Here is a 16,686-nt window from a genome sequence, read left to right as displayed (position 1 = left end):
CCACCGTAACCGATTTTCTCTCATCTTTCCTTCAATTTCGGCTACTCCTACTTTACCCCGGATATCCTCATTCCTAATCTTATCCTTTCTTGTGTGCCCACACATCCAACGAAGCATCCTCATCTCCGCTACACCCATTTTGTGTACGTGTTGATGCTTCACCGCCCAACATTCTGTGTCATACAGCATCGCCGGCCTTATTGCCGTCCTATAAAATTTTCCCTTGAGCTTCAGTGGCATACGGCGGTCACACAATACGCCGGATGCACTCTTCCACTTCATCCATCCAGCTTGTATTCTATGGTTGAGATCTCCATCTAATTCTCCGTTCTTTTGCAAGATAGATCCTAGGTAACGAAAACGATCGCTCTTTGGTATTTCTTGATCTCCGATCCTCACCCCTAACTCGTTTTGGCCTCCATTTGCACTGAACTTGCACTCCATATATTCTGTCTTTGATCGACTTAGGCGAAGACCTTTAGATTCCAACACTTCTCTCCAAAGGTTAAGCTTTGCATTTACCCCTTCCTGAGTTTCATCTATCAACACTATATCGTCTGCGAAAAGCATACACCAAGGAATATCATCTTGAATATGTCCTGTTAACTCATCCATTACCAACGCAAAAAGGTAAGGACTTAAGGATGAGCCTTGATGTAATCCTACAGTTATGGGAAAACTTTCTGTTTGTCCTTCATGAGTTCTTACGGCAGTCTTTGCTCCTTCATACATATCCTTTATAGCTTGGATATATGCTACTCGTACTCCTTTCTTCTCTAAAATCCTCCAAAGAATGTCTCTTGGGACCCTATCATACGCTTTTTCCAAATCTATAAAGACCATGTGTAAATCCTTTTTCCCATCTCTATATCTTTCCATTAATCTCAAAGCGTTTGAAAACTAGGAAAGGAATGAATTTGCTAATACACGAAAGAAACTTAGGTAGATTGTCGGATTATATAAAATAAATTTACATGTAATTACTATTATTATAGCGTCTTAGGCAATAATACAATGTCAAGTGAACAAAATTAACTCACGATTTGGGTAGCCCTCGCACCAAATGTACCTAACTTACCGTTGACAGGAACTAAAATACAGAGAGTCGTGCTTTCATAAGTTGTGCCATTTTTCTCTATTGACATGTGCAAAGAAGGCCTACTGACGCTCCGATTAGAAGATGCGACTATGGGACAGAGGTTCAGGGCCGAAGGGGTAGAGGAAGACCTAGGAAAACTTTGGAAGAGACTCTAAGAAAAGACTTAGAGTACTTGGATCTAACGGAGGACATGACACAGGATCGAGCACAATGGCGTTCTAAGATTCATATAGCCGATCCCACTCAGTGACTTGGATTTTCCAAGTCTCCAATCGAGAAGTTTTCCTCACTCGGGAAATTAAGGGAACACTACCCCAACCTACATGCTCCACTCAGAAAGCTTCAACATACAAGCTTCAACAAAAGAAAATTCAAAGAACTTAGCGAAGAAGGCTTTGGTGTATTTAACACAATACGTTGAAATGAAGGAAAGCTTATTTATTGATATCCCCGATCAGCTACAAATATGTACATATACATGAGTCAAAATAAACACACAAGACGGAGCCTTCACAAAGGTTGCTTAGGAGAAGTCTCAGCAGTCGGTAGAGCCCCAGAAAGAGAAGGCACCGGAGGGGGATCATTTGGAGCCTCAGTACTGGACAGAACCCTAGAAGGAGGAGGCATCAGAGGTTGATCATTCGGAGCTTCATTACGCGGTACAGCCCCAGAAGACGAAGGCAATAAATGCCTTTGGAACAAACCCACAAATCTCTGATGATCAAGTAAAACCTGACCATCAGTTTCCTTCATCTGGTCAAGCTTCCTCTTCATGTTTGTAGCATAGTCATGTGCGAGCCGGTGCAACTGTTTATTCTCATGCTTGAGCCCTCTAATCTCCTGTTTGAGACTCATCACTTCAGCCGCCAAGGATTCAACTTGGCGGGTTCGAGCAAATAGGCGTTGGGCCATATTAGACACAGAACCTGCACACTGAACACTGAGAGCCAACGAATCCTTAACAGCTAACTCATCAGACCGTTTGGAAAGTAGTCTGTTATCTTTGGGAGTGAGAAGGTTCCTGGCCACCACCGCAGCGGTCATATCATTCTTCATCACGGAATCCCCAACGGTAAGAGGACCAGTAGGGGAGACGAAGGATGGGCGCCATATGTTGTCTGGAGAAGGCGGGGCTGCCTCTTCAACAAGGTTCAAGTCAAAACGACGGTCGGAGGGGCCAGACATTTTCAAAGGTGTTGAAGAGAGAAGAGGTCGGACAAATCAAGATCTTAGAAGTGCAAGAATGAAGCTTCTACTGGTGGAGATTCAAGTGTGCTTTGGAACTTAATGTCAGCCTCTATAAAAATCTGCACTCGACGGAGCTTCGGAAATCGAAGAGGCGCCTGCTCAGAAATCGAAGAGGCGTTTGCTTTCTCAAAAGCTGGGCTGCTTAGAGATCACGAGGGTTGATCTCAGAAATCGAAGAGGCGTTTGCTTTCTCAAAAGTTGGGCTTCTCAAAGACCACGAAGGCCGATCTCAGAAATCGAAGAGGCGCTCGCTTTCTCAAAAGCTGGGCTCCCCAGAGACCACGAGGGCCGATCTCAGAAATCGAAGAGGCACCTACTTTTCCAGCCTTGTCAGCACCCGTCACACGCACACTCAGCTTTGCAGAAATTATGGGCATTCTGTCAAAGACTTCTGGGGAAGTAGAAAACACATGAATCTTACTGTTCAATCACCCACTTCCCACACGCAACAATAGCTCATAGGTACCACAGATAACTTTGCCAAAGTTCTCTGCCAAAGTTGAGCACGTGAAGCTTGCAGCTCCCACTACATCGCTCTGACCAAGAAGGGTAAAAGAATAGCAAAGAAACAGCACTAACAAAGTTTAGACCCATAAATTTTGAAGGTCTAGCTACCATATTATTACCCACAAGGGTAAAGGAACAGTACTATTGCTGGATAATTGGAAAGTCCCTGTGTGTCAACCTCTGTGCTTCGTGGCAAGGTAGACTAGCAAACATGCCCAACCTTTACTCACATTCGAGAAAACACTCCCAATAAGATTGCTTGCTCCAAAATCGAAGAGGCACCGTCCTCCGAATCTCGAGAGCCAGACTCCCAACATGACTACTTTCTTAAAAATCGAAGAGAGGGTAAAGGAACAGTACCATTGCTGGATAATTGGAAAGTCCCTGTGTGTCAACCTCTGTGCTTCGTGGCAAGGTAGACTAGCAAACATGCCCAACCTTTACTCACATTCGAGAAAACACTTCCAACAAGATTGCTTGCTCCAAAATCGAAGAGGCACCGCCCTCCGAATCTCGAGAGCCAGACTCCCAACGTGATTACTTTCTCAAAAATCGAAGAGACACTGCTCCCCGAATCCTCGAGAGCCAGACCCCCAGCATGATTGCTTTCTCAAAAATCGATGAGGCATCGTTCTCCGAATCAATCGAAGAGGCGCTCGCTTTCTCAAAAGCTGGGCTGCTCAGAGACCACGAGGGCCGATCTCAGAAATCGAAGAGGCACCTACTTTTCTAGCCTTGTCAGCACCTGTCACACGCACACTCAGCTTTGCAGAAATTATGGGCATTCTGTCGAAGACTTCTGGTGAAGTAGAAAGCACATGAATCTTACTGTTCAATCAGCCACTTCCCACACGCAACAATAGCTCATGGGTACCACAGATAACTTTGCCAAAGTTCTCTGCCAAAGTTGAGCACGTGAAGCTTGCAGCTCCCACTACATCGCTCTGACCAAGAAAGGTAAAAGAATAGCAAAGAAACAGCACTAACAAAGTTTAGACACATAAATTTTGAAGGTCTAGCTACCATATTATTACCCACAAGGGTAAAGGAACAGTACCACTGCTGGATAATTGGAAAGTCCCTGTGTGTCAACCTCTGTGCTTCGTGGCAAGGTAGACTAGCAAACATGCCCAACCTTTACTCACTTTCGAGAAAACACTCCCAACAAGATTGCTTGCTCCAAAATCGAAGAGGCACCGTCCTCCGAATCTCGAGAGCCAGACTCCCAACATGACTACTTTCTCAAAAGCGAAGAGAGGGTAAAGGAACAGTACCATTGCTGGATAATTGGAAAGTCTCTGTGTGTCAACCTTTGTGCTTCGTGGCAAGGTAGACTAGCAAACATGCCCAACCTTTACTCACATTCGAGACAACACTCCCAACAGGATTGCTTGCTCCAAAATCGAAGAGGCACCGCCCTCCGAATCTCGAGAGCCAGACTCCCAACATGATTACTTCCTCAAAAATCGAAGAGACACTGCTCTACGAATCTCGAGAGCCAGACCCCCAGCATGATTGCTTTCTCAAAAATCGAAAAGGCATCATTCTCCGAATCTCGAGAGCCAGATACCACAGACCACTTTTTCAAAGTGCTCTGACAGAGTTAAAACATGTGAAACTGGCAGCTCCCACTACCGTGCTATGACCAAGCAGGGTAAAGGAATAGCATTACTACTTGTTGTTAGGGAGACTCCTATATATGTCGACCTCCATCCCCAACGGACAGGCAGACCTGCAAAAATGCTCAACCTTTCATCATATCTGAGGGCACTCCCAACGAAGCCTTTCGAAATATTCAGCTTTCTTTCCCCCCGATAATACCTCTGCAAACAAGCTATACTAGAGCAAGAATATCTCATATCATCAGGGTTAAAAGCAAGAGTATCCCATATCATGCTTTTTCCCTGTCTTTTCCTTTGGCCTTGTTTTTACCTGCAAGACAAGGAGAAAGAGAGCAATCAGTCAGCACTTGGATCAAGCTTCCAGCCAGGAACTGACTGCCTGGAACCCCTTACCTGATTACTTACCTGGCATTGCTCTCGAGTACTCATCTTCAACATCTTATGTTTCCAGGGAAGATTCCGCATCTGCTTGAGGAACAGATAGGGCAAGTGCGAAGGATACAAGGAAGCATGTGGAGACAAGCGTAACAGCACACGTGCCGATACACCCATTACTCTATCAAAAGCAAAAGTATCCCATATCAGCAGGGTGGAACGTACTCTAGATTTGATGGACTTGTTTTGACCCTCAAATTCTTCAGTCGGCCTTATACTCTGGAGGAAACCAGAAAACCCTCCAGCTCAGTTCAAGAATAAGCCTGTGGAAAGTTACTTCTTCAAAAGCAAAAGTATCTCATATCATCTCTTCTCATTTTTCTTCTCTTTATCCTTCATGTTGCTGCAAGATGGGGAGAAGGTGAACAATCAGTCGGAGCTCTGATTGCTTACCTTGTCTGTCACCTCTTTCAGCAGACCCCCTAGCTCGGCGACTTGGGGGACTCCTACTACATGGTTTGTATCGCGCTTGACCAAGCCTGAGACTACAAGTAAGCTTCAAGTGAAATTGATACATTACCTTGTGCATCTCCACCAGTTAAAGATACCACCCCTGGATGGAGGAAGAGTACTTCCAGAGAAGATGCCACATCTACCTATGAGACAGATAAGGCAAGTCAAGACGACACCACACTCCGATACTTAGAAGTTTCGTGATTACGAGATCATTCTCCCACAATATTTCCTAATGTCATTTGTACTAAATCATTCACTTGTACTCACTAAAGGAGAGCTTGAACCTATGTACTTGTGTAAACCCTTCACAATTAATGAGAACTCTTCTATTCCGTGGACGTAGCCAATCTGGGTGAACCACGTACATCTTGTGTTTGCTTTCCTATCTCTATCCATTTATATACTTATCCACACTAATGACCGGAGCAATCTAGCGAAGATCACAAAAAGCGACCGTTTTCGCTACCTAGGATCTATCTTGCAAGAGAACGGAGAATTAGATGGAGATCTCAACCATAGAATACGAGCTGGATGGATGAAGTGTAAGAGTGCATCCGGCGTGTTGTGTGACCGTCGTAGGCCACTGAAGCTCAAGGGAAAATTTTATAGGACGGCAATAAGGCCAGCGATGTTGTATGGCACAGAATGTTGGGCGGTGAAGCATCAACACGTACACAAAATGGGTGTAGCGGAGATGAGGATGCTTCGTGGGATGTGTGGGCACACGAGAAATGATAAGATTGGGAATGAGGATATCCGAGGTAAAGTAGGAGTAGCCGAAATGGTAGGAAAGATGAGAGAAAATCGGCTCCGATGATTTGGACATGTGCAAAGAAGGCCGACTGACGCTCCGGTTCGAAGATGTGACTACGGGACAGAGGTTCAGGGCCAAAGGGGTAGAGGAAGACCTAGGAAAACTTTGGAAGAGACTCTAAGAAAAGACTTAGAGTACTTGGATCTAACGGAGGACATGACACAAAACCGAGCGCAATGGCGTTCTAGGATTCATATAGCCGACCCCACTTAGTGGGAAAAGGCTTTGTTGTTGTTGTTGTTGTTTGTATAGATTAGCCTACAAAGTCTTGAACTTTCTCCTTCCCTCCTCCACATATTGGATGAGTTCAAATGGAAATGTCACAGATGGAAAGGTACATGGCCAAGAGTTCTCATCAGAGCAACTGATCATTCACGGATCACTTTGACTATGAAGGCAAACTTGATCGTAGGAGGGCAGGTACCAGACAGTCACGAAAAATGGATTAGAAAACGAAAGGTTCAGTCTTCTGGGGACAACGAGGAGACTTTTGCAAGCCTCGGAAAAATATTTCATTCATTGACCGATAAATGTGTTACGGGTGAGCTCACAAATTCGTGTTACTACAATTTCTTCACTAACTCATCCGATTCATCGTAAGAACTGTATATGTGAGGTTTCAGCGTTTAAAGTTCAAATCTTTCCCCCTTTGTAGTCTCCTTTCGTATAGAGTTGTTATCGCTTGCAAAATAAATACCTTAATCACAGAGTTGTTTACGCGCATTGATTCTTGGGTGCAAGCCTCTATCGAAAATCATTTTGTTAGGAAAAATGATTTCTGCACACTTATTCAATTCAAATGCCAAAACTAAACGTGGTGAAGAAAAGGGATGCACGGAAGTCACTTCACTTTTGCAAAGTGTACAACGTGCCTGACTGGAAGAGCTATAAGAGCTCGAACTGCTGCACAAACTAGAGGCAAACGGATCGTATTTCATGTTTGAATAGTTTATAAGTGACACAAAGTGGAAAGTTTTGTATAGAATCTGATCATATATAAACTCTACAAAGTTTTGCAGACTACTTACGATACAATGGACCGAAAAACACTTGCACCACACCACAGAAACGGAACACAAAGAATAGTCGATTGAACGATTCATACAAGTACAGTGTCATCAATGGCTCGAAAAGCATAGTTCGAAACAGAGCATGGCAACAGAGATCAATGCATAACTTCTTTATGCTAGGGACCTCACTGCTGTTCCTGTGGGAACTCACCTGCTTTTGCTTCCCCTCCGGACGTTCCTTGTGTTGCGCCCATGCCCATAACCTCAACAGGGGGTGGGTGATCAAATTTGCAGGATGCACCATACTTGCACGTGCCAGTTTTCAGGTAATACACACAGATAACACCCTGTAGAAAGGTTCTGCCCTTAATAGAAGTCTTACATACAAAGATTCCAGACAATATGTAACACCTCGATAGACTAAAATTTTCAAAGGAAAATAATCAAAATATACGATATGGATTAAATGCATCAGGATCACTTCTGAATGAACAAAAGGGTAGTTGTCTCTTCTACTATCGACATTTCTCTAATTCAAGTACAAACGGGGAGATCCTTTTCCCCTATGAAAAGGCTTTTAGGACCTTGGCCCGAGTACATGAACTAAAACACAATTGTGGAAAGGAAAGAAGTCCAGAACAACCGCGCACAAAAAATACAGCATTATGCTAGTTTTTCTAGTTCACTCATCAATCAAGGAACTGTCCAGAGCCCAAAGCTAACGTTAAGAGTGTCTACAGCCACATGATTCTCTGTTATTAAAGACCTTTCACAATGTTTGAGGCATGTTATGCAAACAAAGACGGCAGGTGAGATTTGGTCCAACAATTGGGGGCCAAGCATGCCAACACGCCTACTAATGCACAGAAATAGAAATATCAAACCGTCTGAGAAAAGTTACCAAGTTGCTGGAGAAGAGTTCTCAAGCTTTTTGGAAAATACTAATACTGTCCTGGACCCTCTAATAAAAAAAGACTTGGTACAATCGCAACAACTGTTCTAAAGAGAAGGATCATACCTCTCTCCGAGGTAGTCCAGCAAGAGTTAGCTTAACGTTTGCATCTTGAACTGGCACTGCCTTCGGTGCCGACAGCGCCACTGCTGACCTATCAATTGGGTGATGAAATTTGCATAGCTCGCCAAACTTACATTCCCCTGTCTTCATATAGTACTGCAGCATGACAAAATCAACAAACATGAGAAGTCATCATTAGGGTTCCAAAGTTTAAGAAAAATGAGAATAATTTATGGACAAATCTGTACTGGCAGAGTTAGACAAATCTGCATATAATAAAAACAAACAAATAGTTCAAGATGAAGTTTTACAACCACATGCATTAAAATAAAATTCATTTAACTAGAGGGTGAAGAAGAATGCTTACATCACATTCAATCTGTCCAAAGCGTTGAGGATACACAGTTGGGCACACTCCCACCTAAAACAAAAAATTAAGTAACATGAGTAAACTTTTAAGCAAACAAATACAAAGATGGAAGTTTTACAACAACGTGCCATGGCCCTCCCAGTATGTAGCAATGTGCTATCTTTTCTTCTTTTTCTTCATGGTGTAAACAAAAAGCAACAAAAAGCAGTAAGACAAAAGATACAATGTGATTGGTATATGTACCGTTGGCTGAGCCAAAGTTTGATAAATGGAGGCAGCTGGATCAATGACTCCTATGTTCAGACCTGCAGCCGGAGTGGCTACAATTGGATGGCTGATTGCAGCAATTGGCGGATTGATTGCTGTACAAAAACTTTTAAGCAATGAAATTCTGATGCCCCACCGTATTTGATAAACAATTGAAACTATGACATGCGAAACTGAACCCAGGAATCTTGAACATCAGAATCTTAAATATACCATATCTATCAGGATGATTGTAGCGGCAAGTTGCCCCATACTTGCAACTGATTCAGAAAACAAATCCATTTAAGAATTCTCGGTCACCTTTCAATTTAATCAGAGTATATTACTTATCAACAAAACTTAAGACATATGCTCACCTTCCAGTTTTCAGGTAGAATGGACAATCAGGTTCACCCTGTTAGAAGCAAGAGATACACAATCAAAAGAAATTCACAAAATTATAAAGCTGTAAATCAAAACAAGAAAGAATGAACAAGATGTAGGCAGTTAATGAAGGAGTAATAAAAGGATCATGCAGTACTTCATCCCTCCATTTATTATCAAAGGTACATTACCGGTCTTACAGGAAGCTCCTTGGTGTTATATAATAATGCAGGGGTAAATGAAATAGGAGCCTTAACAGAAAATCCAGTTCCATCCGTCTTGATAGCCGTCCCGGTTTCTCCAGCTTTGTTCTCTTGGTTAGCTAATGGTATTTGGATATCTTTCGGGTGATGAAATTTGCAGGTCACACCAAATTTACATTGCCCAGTTTTCAAGTAGAACTGTTTAAAAAATATAGAATGGAATGTAAACAAATCAACATTATAAACAGATAGATAACGAACACAACAGAAGTAATGGAAATATATCTTACTGCGCATGGGGGTTCAGATGGCCTCTCAGGTAAGGTAAAAACATCAGCATTTTCTGAAGCATCCTGAAACCAGAGTTAAGCATGAGAGAATAAGTCCAGATTACAGTCAAGTCTTGGATAATATATATATCATCTGCACTTACAGAAGCAATCACTTTGTCCTTCGGATGATTAAACTTGCACCTCATACCAAATTTGCATCTTTGAGTCTTTATAAAGTACTGCAACATATAAATGGAAAAGAATCAACGAACAGTTCAAGTGCTTAAATGCATTATTTCTGCAAAAAGAAGAAAGAATAGAACTTCTACTTACAGGACAATCTGGTGCTCCTGGTCTCTCAGGAAGGACTTCAGTTGGAGCAACAAGTGGAACCTAAATAAACCAGAGATTAATTTTATTTGTATAGCAATTGATAGGCAAATAGAAAATAGCCCCTGAACAAAATTAACAGCTGCAATCTTTGATCAACAGCTTCAGTTTCTATATTCAATAGATTCCTAATGAAGATAATATAGGAGGCAGAAAAGAGTAAACACTTCCTCTATTTAATATATTTCATGCAGAAAACTCATGATATTAAGCAAGTAGGTAATCATGAGATTGGACGCCTATGCACATAAAATTTAAGGCAATAATATAGGTGTAAGCCTAAAAATTAGGTCCATCTAGTCATGAAATCTTAGAATAACACAAATCATACATTTAATTAATATATTCGTCTAAATTTTTACGTCATCTTGCAAATGGTTTATCAGATGAAAGCCCTTTTTACATGATTCTAAGCAAAGTAAAGTATGTGTCTACAATGATGTCAAGGTTTCTAACTTGACTCCACAAACGTTACGTCACCATCTCCAATAAATTTTAGCAACCTGCCAAGACAGCTTCCAAGCAATTCTTAATGCATTCCCACAGCCTTCACAATCACCAATAACCAATTTGTCTTTCAAACATATCAAGGTACAAGTACTATCCTCAACTTGTCAATTACTACAAACAACCCAATCACTTGAACTTTATCTTCAAATCATCTCCACAACAACTTCAACATAGGAGCAAAATCTCCCCAAAGAACCAAAATTCAGATTTTGGTGCAGGACGGTGTTCTAGAGAGACCACCCAAAAGGATTCTCAAAACTCAGTAACACAATGAGTTTTGAAAAAAAAGCATGTGCTAAGGCATTGAATAAATTCTTCGAATAATCAAGAACACTTGCAAAAACCTCTCAGACTATGGAAAAATATAACTTACGGTTTAAAAGTGAAAACACCCAACAACCAAGTCAAAAGCTCAAAACTAACCTTAGCTATATTTTATTTTCCAAGGGTAAAACTACCCTGCTACATTCTACCAAATTCTTCAAATTCGAGACCTAGGACACTTTACTGAGCAGACATTCAGCGAACATTAATCAAATCAATCTACCAAAATTCTGCTTAAAAACATTCTTGCATCAGGTATTACCTTTTCTAAGTGTAAGAGTTTAGCTGACAAATCTTCCTTCACAATATACGAAATCAAACCAAAAATGTTCAACATAGCTTAAAGATGGTATAATGTTCACAATGAAAAACATGATAGACAAGGTGTAGTGGGACGGGATTAGCCAACACAATGTACCCTAATACCCTCTTTCTAATCAGCAGTTCACTACATGACTGTTTAATCAGATGTCAAAATACAGCTAACTGGGATCAATGAAATGATATCAAATTATGAAGAAATCATAATATTTTTTTGAAAACCAAAAATTCTGTAAAGTCCAATAGGTGTAGTAGATTAAAGAAAGAGAAAGTGAGAAACAATAGATTCCCTAACTACTGACTTAAGAACCAATTCAGCCTCACTGGCTGAATTTTGTACAGAAGATTTAGCGGGTAGACAAACTATAGAATAGATAGATACAACAGTAAATTTTCAAAATAAAAAGTTGTACTCTGATGCAGACTATAGAGCTCTATACTGTATAAGAAAGTATAGACATAAGCAAATAAATCTCATCATTATTCATTAGTATGTATTCGTTCATTCAAAGAACAACCATACAATGCAGTAATAACAAATAGTTTTAAGATACGATCAATTTGCTCAAACTAAAGAAATTTATTTTAGATATAAAATTTAAGAAGTTATAATACTAAATACTAATTTTGTATGTATAGTATGATAAAATACCACTATAGGCATGTAATATAACAATAAACAGTCACCTCTTTCCAATCTGGGATTCCACCCTCAGGAACCCAAATAGGATGGTCAAATTTGCAGCTCTCTCCAAATTTACAGGTTCTTGTGAGCATATAATGGGCACAATCCTTCTCTCCTGGCCTCTGTGGATATATAGGCAAAGTGCTTGCACCCTCGTATCTAGGGCGCTTGGCTAACGCAGCATACCAAGCTTCTTGCCCAATCGTATTATAGGCACCCATATAACTCTGATGGTAGAGTGCTATAGTAGTAGACACGTATATACAAGAAAACCAGAGGAAACATATAGGTAACATTATAAGTATCGCTTTTAAAGTAATTTTGAGTATGAAAGTACACATATTAAACACATATATAGATATTCTTATGCTTCTGTAAGTGCATATAGAAGGCCCTAATTGCCAATATAAAATCTCTAAACTACCGGACATTAAGTACTTACTTAGACATATAAAAATACAATACCCAGATGAACCCTACAGTAATCAATTGTAAATTTTAGCTACACCCCATACTAACCCTATAATAATCAGACATGCCTTTACTAAAACAGTTCCATTTTTCCTTCTTTAAGGTGAAATCTGGGGTGAAACGACTTGATACGAGTAAGCTTGAAACACTAAACAGTTTCAAACATTACTAACGAATTCGAAAAGCATATTCGACACACTTCAGGAAACGTATACGCATACAAGATTATGTTAGAAACAACACAAAATTTAAGCTTAGGCAGTAAAGGCACAAAATTTAACACCTCAAGTAATGTACTTTAACATAAATAAAATTCAAGATCCCCACTTTTTTGTACAACAAACAAAAACAATTACACCCAGAAGGACAAAACGTGAAAAAATGATTGCAGTCCAGTCCCCAAGCAACTTTCCCAGTAACCAAACAGAAAGTGGAAGTAGAGTGATAGACAGCGGAGGAGTGAAAAGAACAAACCTTCGGAGGGGCGTTTGACGCCGGGGACGCCGGGCTCGACATCTGGAGCTGGCCATGCGGAATGGGGAATCAAATGCGGCGGAAGATACATGGAGCTAGCTCGGGTGTGGTGGTCGGCGAAAGGGTCGGACCCGGAATAGTAGCGGAGGGCGGGGTCGGATAGGTAGGAGTCGGTTAGGGCGCGGGAGGAGTAGACGGAGGAGAGGGCGGCGGCGGTGGCGGCAGAAGTAGCTGATTGAGCAGCAGCGCCGAAGCCGTAGAGATGGCTGGACATTTGATCGAGAGGTGGATAATATTAATTGCAGATTGGACCTGGTGCCCTAGAAAGTAGAAACTGCGAAATTATTGAGGACCACCGTTGTCGTTTTAATGGACGGTGTCCCTTTTGGAGTTTTTGGACTGTTTTGGATTTTTGGACTGACTATAGACTATAGGTTAGGTGAAGTGACTGCTAATTTGCTAGCGACCAGGAAAGTAAGGACACACATGCGTCTTGCGGCAGTGGGTTCGATATTTATCCGTCAGTTTTTTTAATTTAACTGATTAATGTTTTTTTTTTTAATTAAACGATATTATTTACACTAAAAATGATATATTGGATTCTACCTCACAATAAGTTAGCAATAATATGATAAAACTTATTTTTGACCCTATTTAGTTTATTTAGTCCCAACATGCATCCGTCAATTTACGAGTAAAAATATGTTCTTTATAAAAATTTAAACACTTGCCTATTTTTCTTTCTAATTAAGAGGAATATAAATGACTTTCCATCTAATTATACATGTGTGGCTCTTTCTAATTGAAAATTATTACATTTAATACAATTATAATGTTTGTTGGGTGGACTTGAAAGTCCATAGGTTTGGAAAGTGAAATGAAGGTGAAGGTCCCAAATTTGATAAGTGATTTCACAAATTCAGGACAAATAAATACGTAGCTAAGCTATTCAAATTTAGCAAGAAATTAACAACCTTTGTATAGGCTATGCAAGAAATTAACAACCTTTGTATAGGCTATTAGAGATGAGAATATACTTTTGCTCAATCCGGTTCTCGTCAAATTATTTAAATTTTAAGATTCATAACTTAAATCAATTAAGCTAAATTAATTTAACAGTAATCAATGAAAGAGTAACGAGTAAGCATCACCCACTTTAAAGGTGAGCAAAATGCAATTTAACAGTAATCAATGAGGGATGAACAAGTAAGCATCACCCACTTTAGAGGTGAGCCAAAATGCATTATTTGAAGATGCTCTTAATCTCACCATCAACTCAAGTCGTATACCGACGTTAATGCCACTAATCACGTTTTTATATTAGTACCGACATTAGGAATCAGATCTTCTCACGTATTTATATTAGTACCGATCTTGGGAATCGGATCTTCTAGTATTGCATCGTGATTAGTTGAGAGTATCAATTCCATATTGAATAAAGAACATAACTTACATGTACTTATATATAATGTTACTACTGCTCATATTCCCAATTGATTTTACTATAGAACTTCAACTTTTTTCATAATCCCAAAGTAAATTGTCTAATTCGTGAAACCTAATAAACATACATGTTTCACGTCACTTCAGCTTTTTTCATAATCCCAAAGTAAATTGTCTAATTCGTGAAACCTAATAAACATACATGTTTCACGTCACTCGATTTGTTTTGTTCGTGCGCTAGATTTAAAAATTCGTCACACCTTAAGAGATGTATTGAGAATATCAGTCCACATCAGGAAAAAAAAGCTTTTATAAGTGCTTAGATATTGTTCAACTACTTTTTATATTACCAATTAATTTACAATATAACGTTAATTTTGGGAACCGAGAAGGTAAACGAGACTAAAGCACTTTATTCTTTTCTCGCAAGGAAAAAAGTAACGACTAACTATTTAATTGACTAAAGGTTTCGTTTTAGTAAAAAAAACTAACCGTATCGCTTTAGTAAAAAAGCCACATCGATTGATGAGCAAATGAAGTAGATTGATGAAAGTTTGTCGTAGTTTTTTTTAGATTAATTTCGAGTGGAGTATCGTTCGAACAAAATAAAAGGCAAAGAAATTAACTCTGAAAAAAATTTCACATGAGATTGGATACATAAGCAAATACATGTAGTGATTGAAGCCAAAACGCCTCCTCCTAAGCAAGTAGTGATTGAAGCCGAGCATACATTACATGCCTCTGTGCAATAGTCGTTTCATTAAACGGTTTCGCGAACAAGGATTGTAGTTTATCCTCCGTTGCCACTATTTCACCTGGAATAGACCGTTCCACTATTTCACCTACACCCTAAACCCTAAAATATAGTAAATCTATTAAAATAATTAGATTAGAAATATTGAGTAATACAAAATGTCTTTGTAACTGTGAACTTACCTCTTTATAATAACAAGAAAATTTTGGGTACGGTGTCTGCCTGGTACGACATCACACTCATCATAGTTTCAGACACTGTGAGCTTCGGACAAGAGCACGGAACAACCCTATCTAAACAATTTCTCCAATATGCCATTGTTTTGGAAACCAATTTGTACAACCGGCTTCTTTTTAATCTGTGCTCTTTGCTACTCGCCTGTTGGGGTGCAGTTTCGTTACTCACATCAGATGAGGGAGAAGTTTTGTCTCAAGAAGCTAGTAGTAAAGAACATAGACAACACCTCATACCTCACCAACTCTCACATATCTCTGAGTTCTAAGTACAAGACACTATGTGCTAGTCAAGTGGCATACAAGGGTCTAGGCGGACTATAATTTAAGTAAATTCATTAAAATATTGTATATATAAGACATTTATACTTAAAAATACATAATTTCATTGAGACACATAATGCATAACAGAAGGACATAAAAATTATAAAGTATTAGAGAGTCCCGACCTAGGCGGGTACCTAGGCAAGCATGGGTGGGTGCCTAGGCAGTCTACGCGGGGCCTTAGCAGGGCTAGGTGCAATTTCTTAATTTTCAAACGCCTAGGGATTAATCAGGTGGTGGCCAGCCGCCTAACTCCTAGGCGGGAATTTTTGGAACAGTGGGTACATGCCAATCCGCAAAACTATGCAATTAGCTATGAGCAGACGTTAGTTCCTCTCCACGTGTTGTGTGGATAATGAGGAATATCATGTAAGTCGTATATACGTGTTTGGCCTATTAAATGATAGGACATGATAGAACTAAGGACCTAGTACTTGTGGAGCTCACTTAGAGCCTACATAAAAGGGTCGAGTACCTGTCAACGAGACAACATTGAACGTAGCCTATTTTTAGAGGTGAACCACTTACCACATTTTGTTCATAACTTAGATTTATATTTTGGGCCCAACAAAAGTTGACCATACTGATTTTTGTTGACCTTCCAATTTTAAACGTTAATAGTGCTAATTATAAAATCACATATAATTTTTTTTGACATTATACGATTAGCACGAGACGCCATAATAATGATAAATCCATACCATATCATATAAATTGATGTCCGATTCCCAATCGTTGATTCGTATGATTAATAGACAAATGGAACAAGTTGCAATATTAGAAGGGGTGTTATTTGATGATTCTTTAGCTATGCGCATTTTGATATTGTTAAGTTCGGGTTCTCTTCACTTAGTACTACGGTATATTAATATTATTTTTCACTTGCAAGTGAGAGGTCTTAAGTTCAATTTTCATCAAAGACAAATTCGAACTACATTATTGCTAGCCAATTATGAGGCTAAGCCCACCTCCTCCCCATTAGTTTAGATAATATCGTTTGTTTAAAAATAAAAAAAATATGTTCGGGTTCATTCCGCGGGAAGGTAACGTTGCTGCTCACGAGGTGGCTTCGTTTG

General features: G+C 39.9%; 1 protein-coding gene across 2 annotated transcripts; it reads right to left on the bottom strand.

Moving 5' to 3' along the window:
- Window positions 1-7,137: 7,137 nt before the first annotated feature.
- On the bottom strand, window positions 7,138-13,344 carry LOC103445948 (zinc finger CCCH domain-containing protein 37). 2 transcript variants are annotated; one of them, XM_008385001.4, is made up of 12 exons: window positions 12,857-13,341; window positions 11,914-12,152; window positions 10,015-10,074; window positions 9,843-9,920; window positions 9,700-9,762; window positions 9,398-9,607; window positions 9,200-9,237; window positions 9,057-9,103; window positions 8,820-8,938; window positions 8,574-8,627; window positions 8,210-8,362; window positions 7,138-7,538 (listed from the first exon to the last, which is right to left on the bottom strand). In XM_008385001.4, the coding sequence occupies exons 1-12, from the start codon at window positions 13,128-13,130 to the stop codon at window positions 7,377-7,379; spliced, it is 1,497 nt and encodes a 498-aa protein (XP_008383223.2). In that variant the 5' UTR covers window positions 13,131-13,341; the 3' UTR covers window positions 7,138-7,376. The 2 variants fall into 2 exon arrangements, with proteins under 2 accessions (XP_008383223.2, XP_017190712.2); XM_017335223.3 differs by lacking the exon at window positions 11,914-12,152 and having other exon boundaries at window positions 12,857-13,344.
- Between the last annotated feature and the right edge of the window lie 3,342 nt (window positions 13,345-16,686).

The sequence above is a fragment of the Malus domestica genome, chromosome 10, assembly GCF_042453785.1.
Source record: "Malus domestica chromosome 10, GDT2T_hap1".
Taxonomy (NCBI): domain Eukaryota; kingdom Viridiplantae; phylum Streptophyta; class Magnoliopsida; order Rosales; family Rosaceae; genus Malus; species Malus domestica.
Note: the sequence above shows the minus strand (reverse complement) of the source record. Positions and strands in the feature narration are given on the sequence as shown.

Bases quoted from the DNA above. Each gene is read 5' to 3' on its own strand.
- LOC103445948 (XM_008385001.4), bottom strand. From the start codon at position 13,130: ATGTCCAGCCATCTCTACGGCTTCGGCGCTGCTGCTCAATCAGCTACT. The intron at 8,363-8,573 runs GTAAGCATTCTT...GTCATGCTGCAG, and splicing joins TTGGACAGATTGAATGTGAT to TACTATATGAAGACAGGGGA. The intron at 7,539-8,209 runs GTATGATCCTTC...ACCTTTCTACAG, and splicing joins CTGGACTACCTCGGAGAGAG to GGTGTTATCTGTGTGTATTA.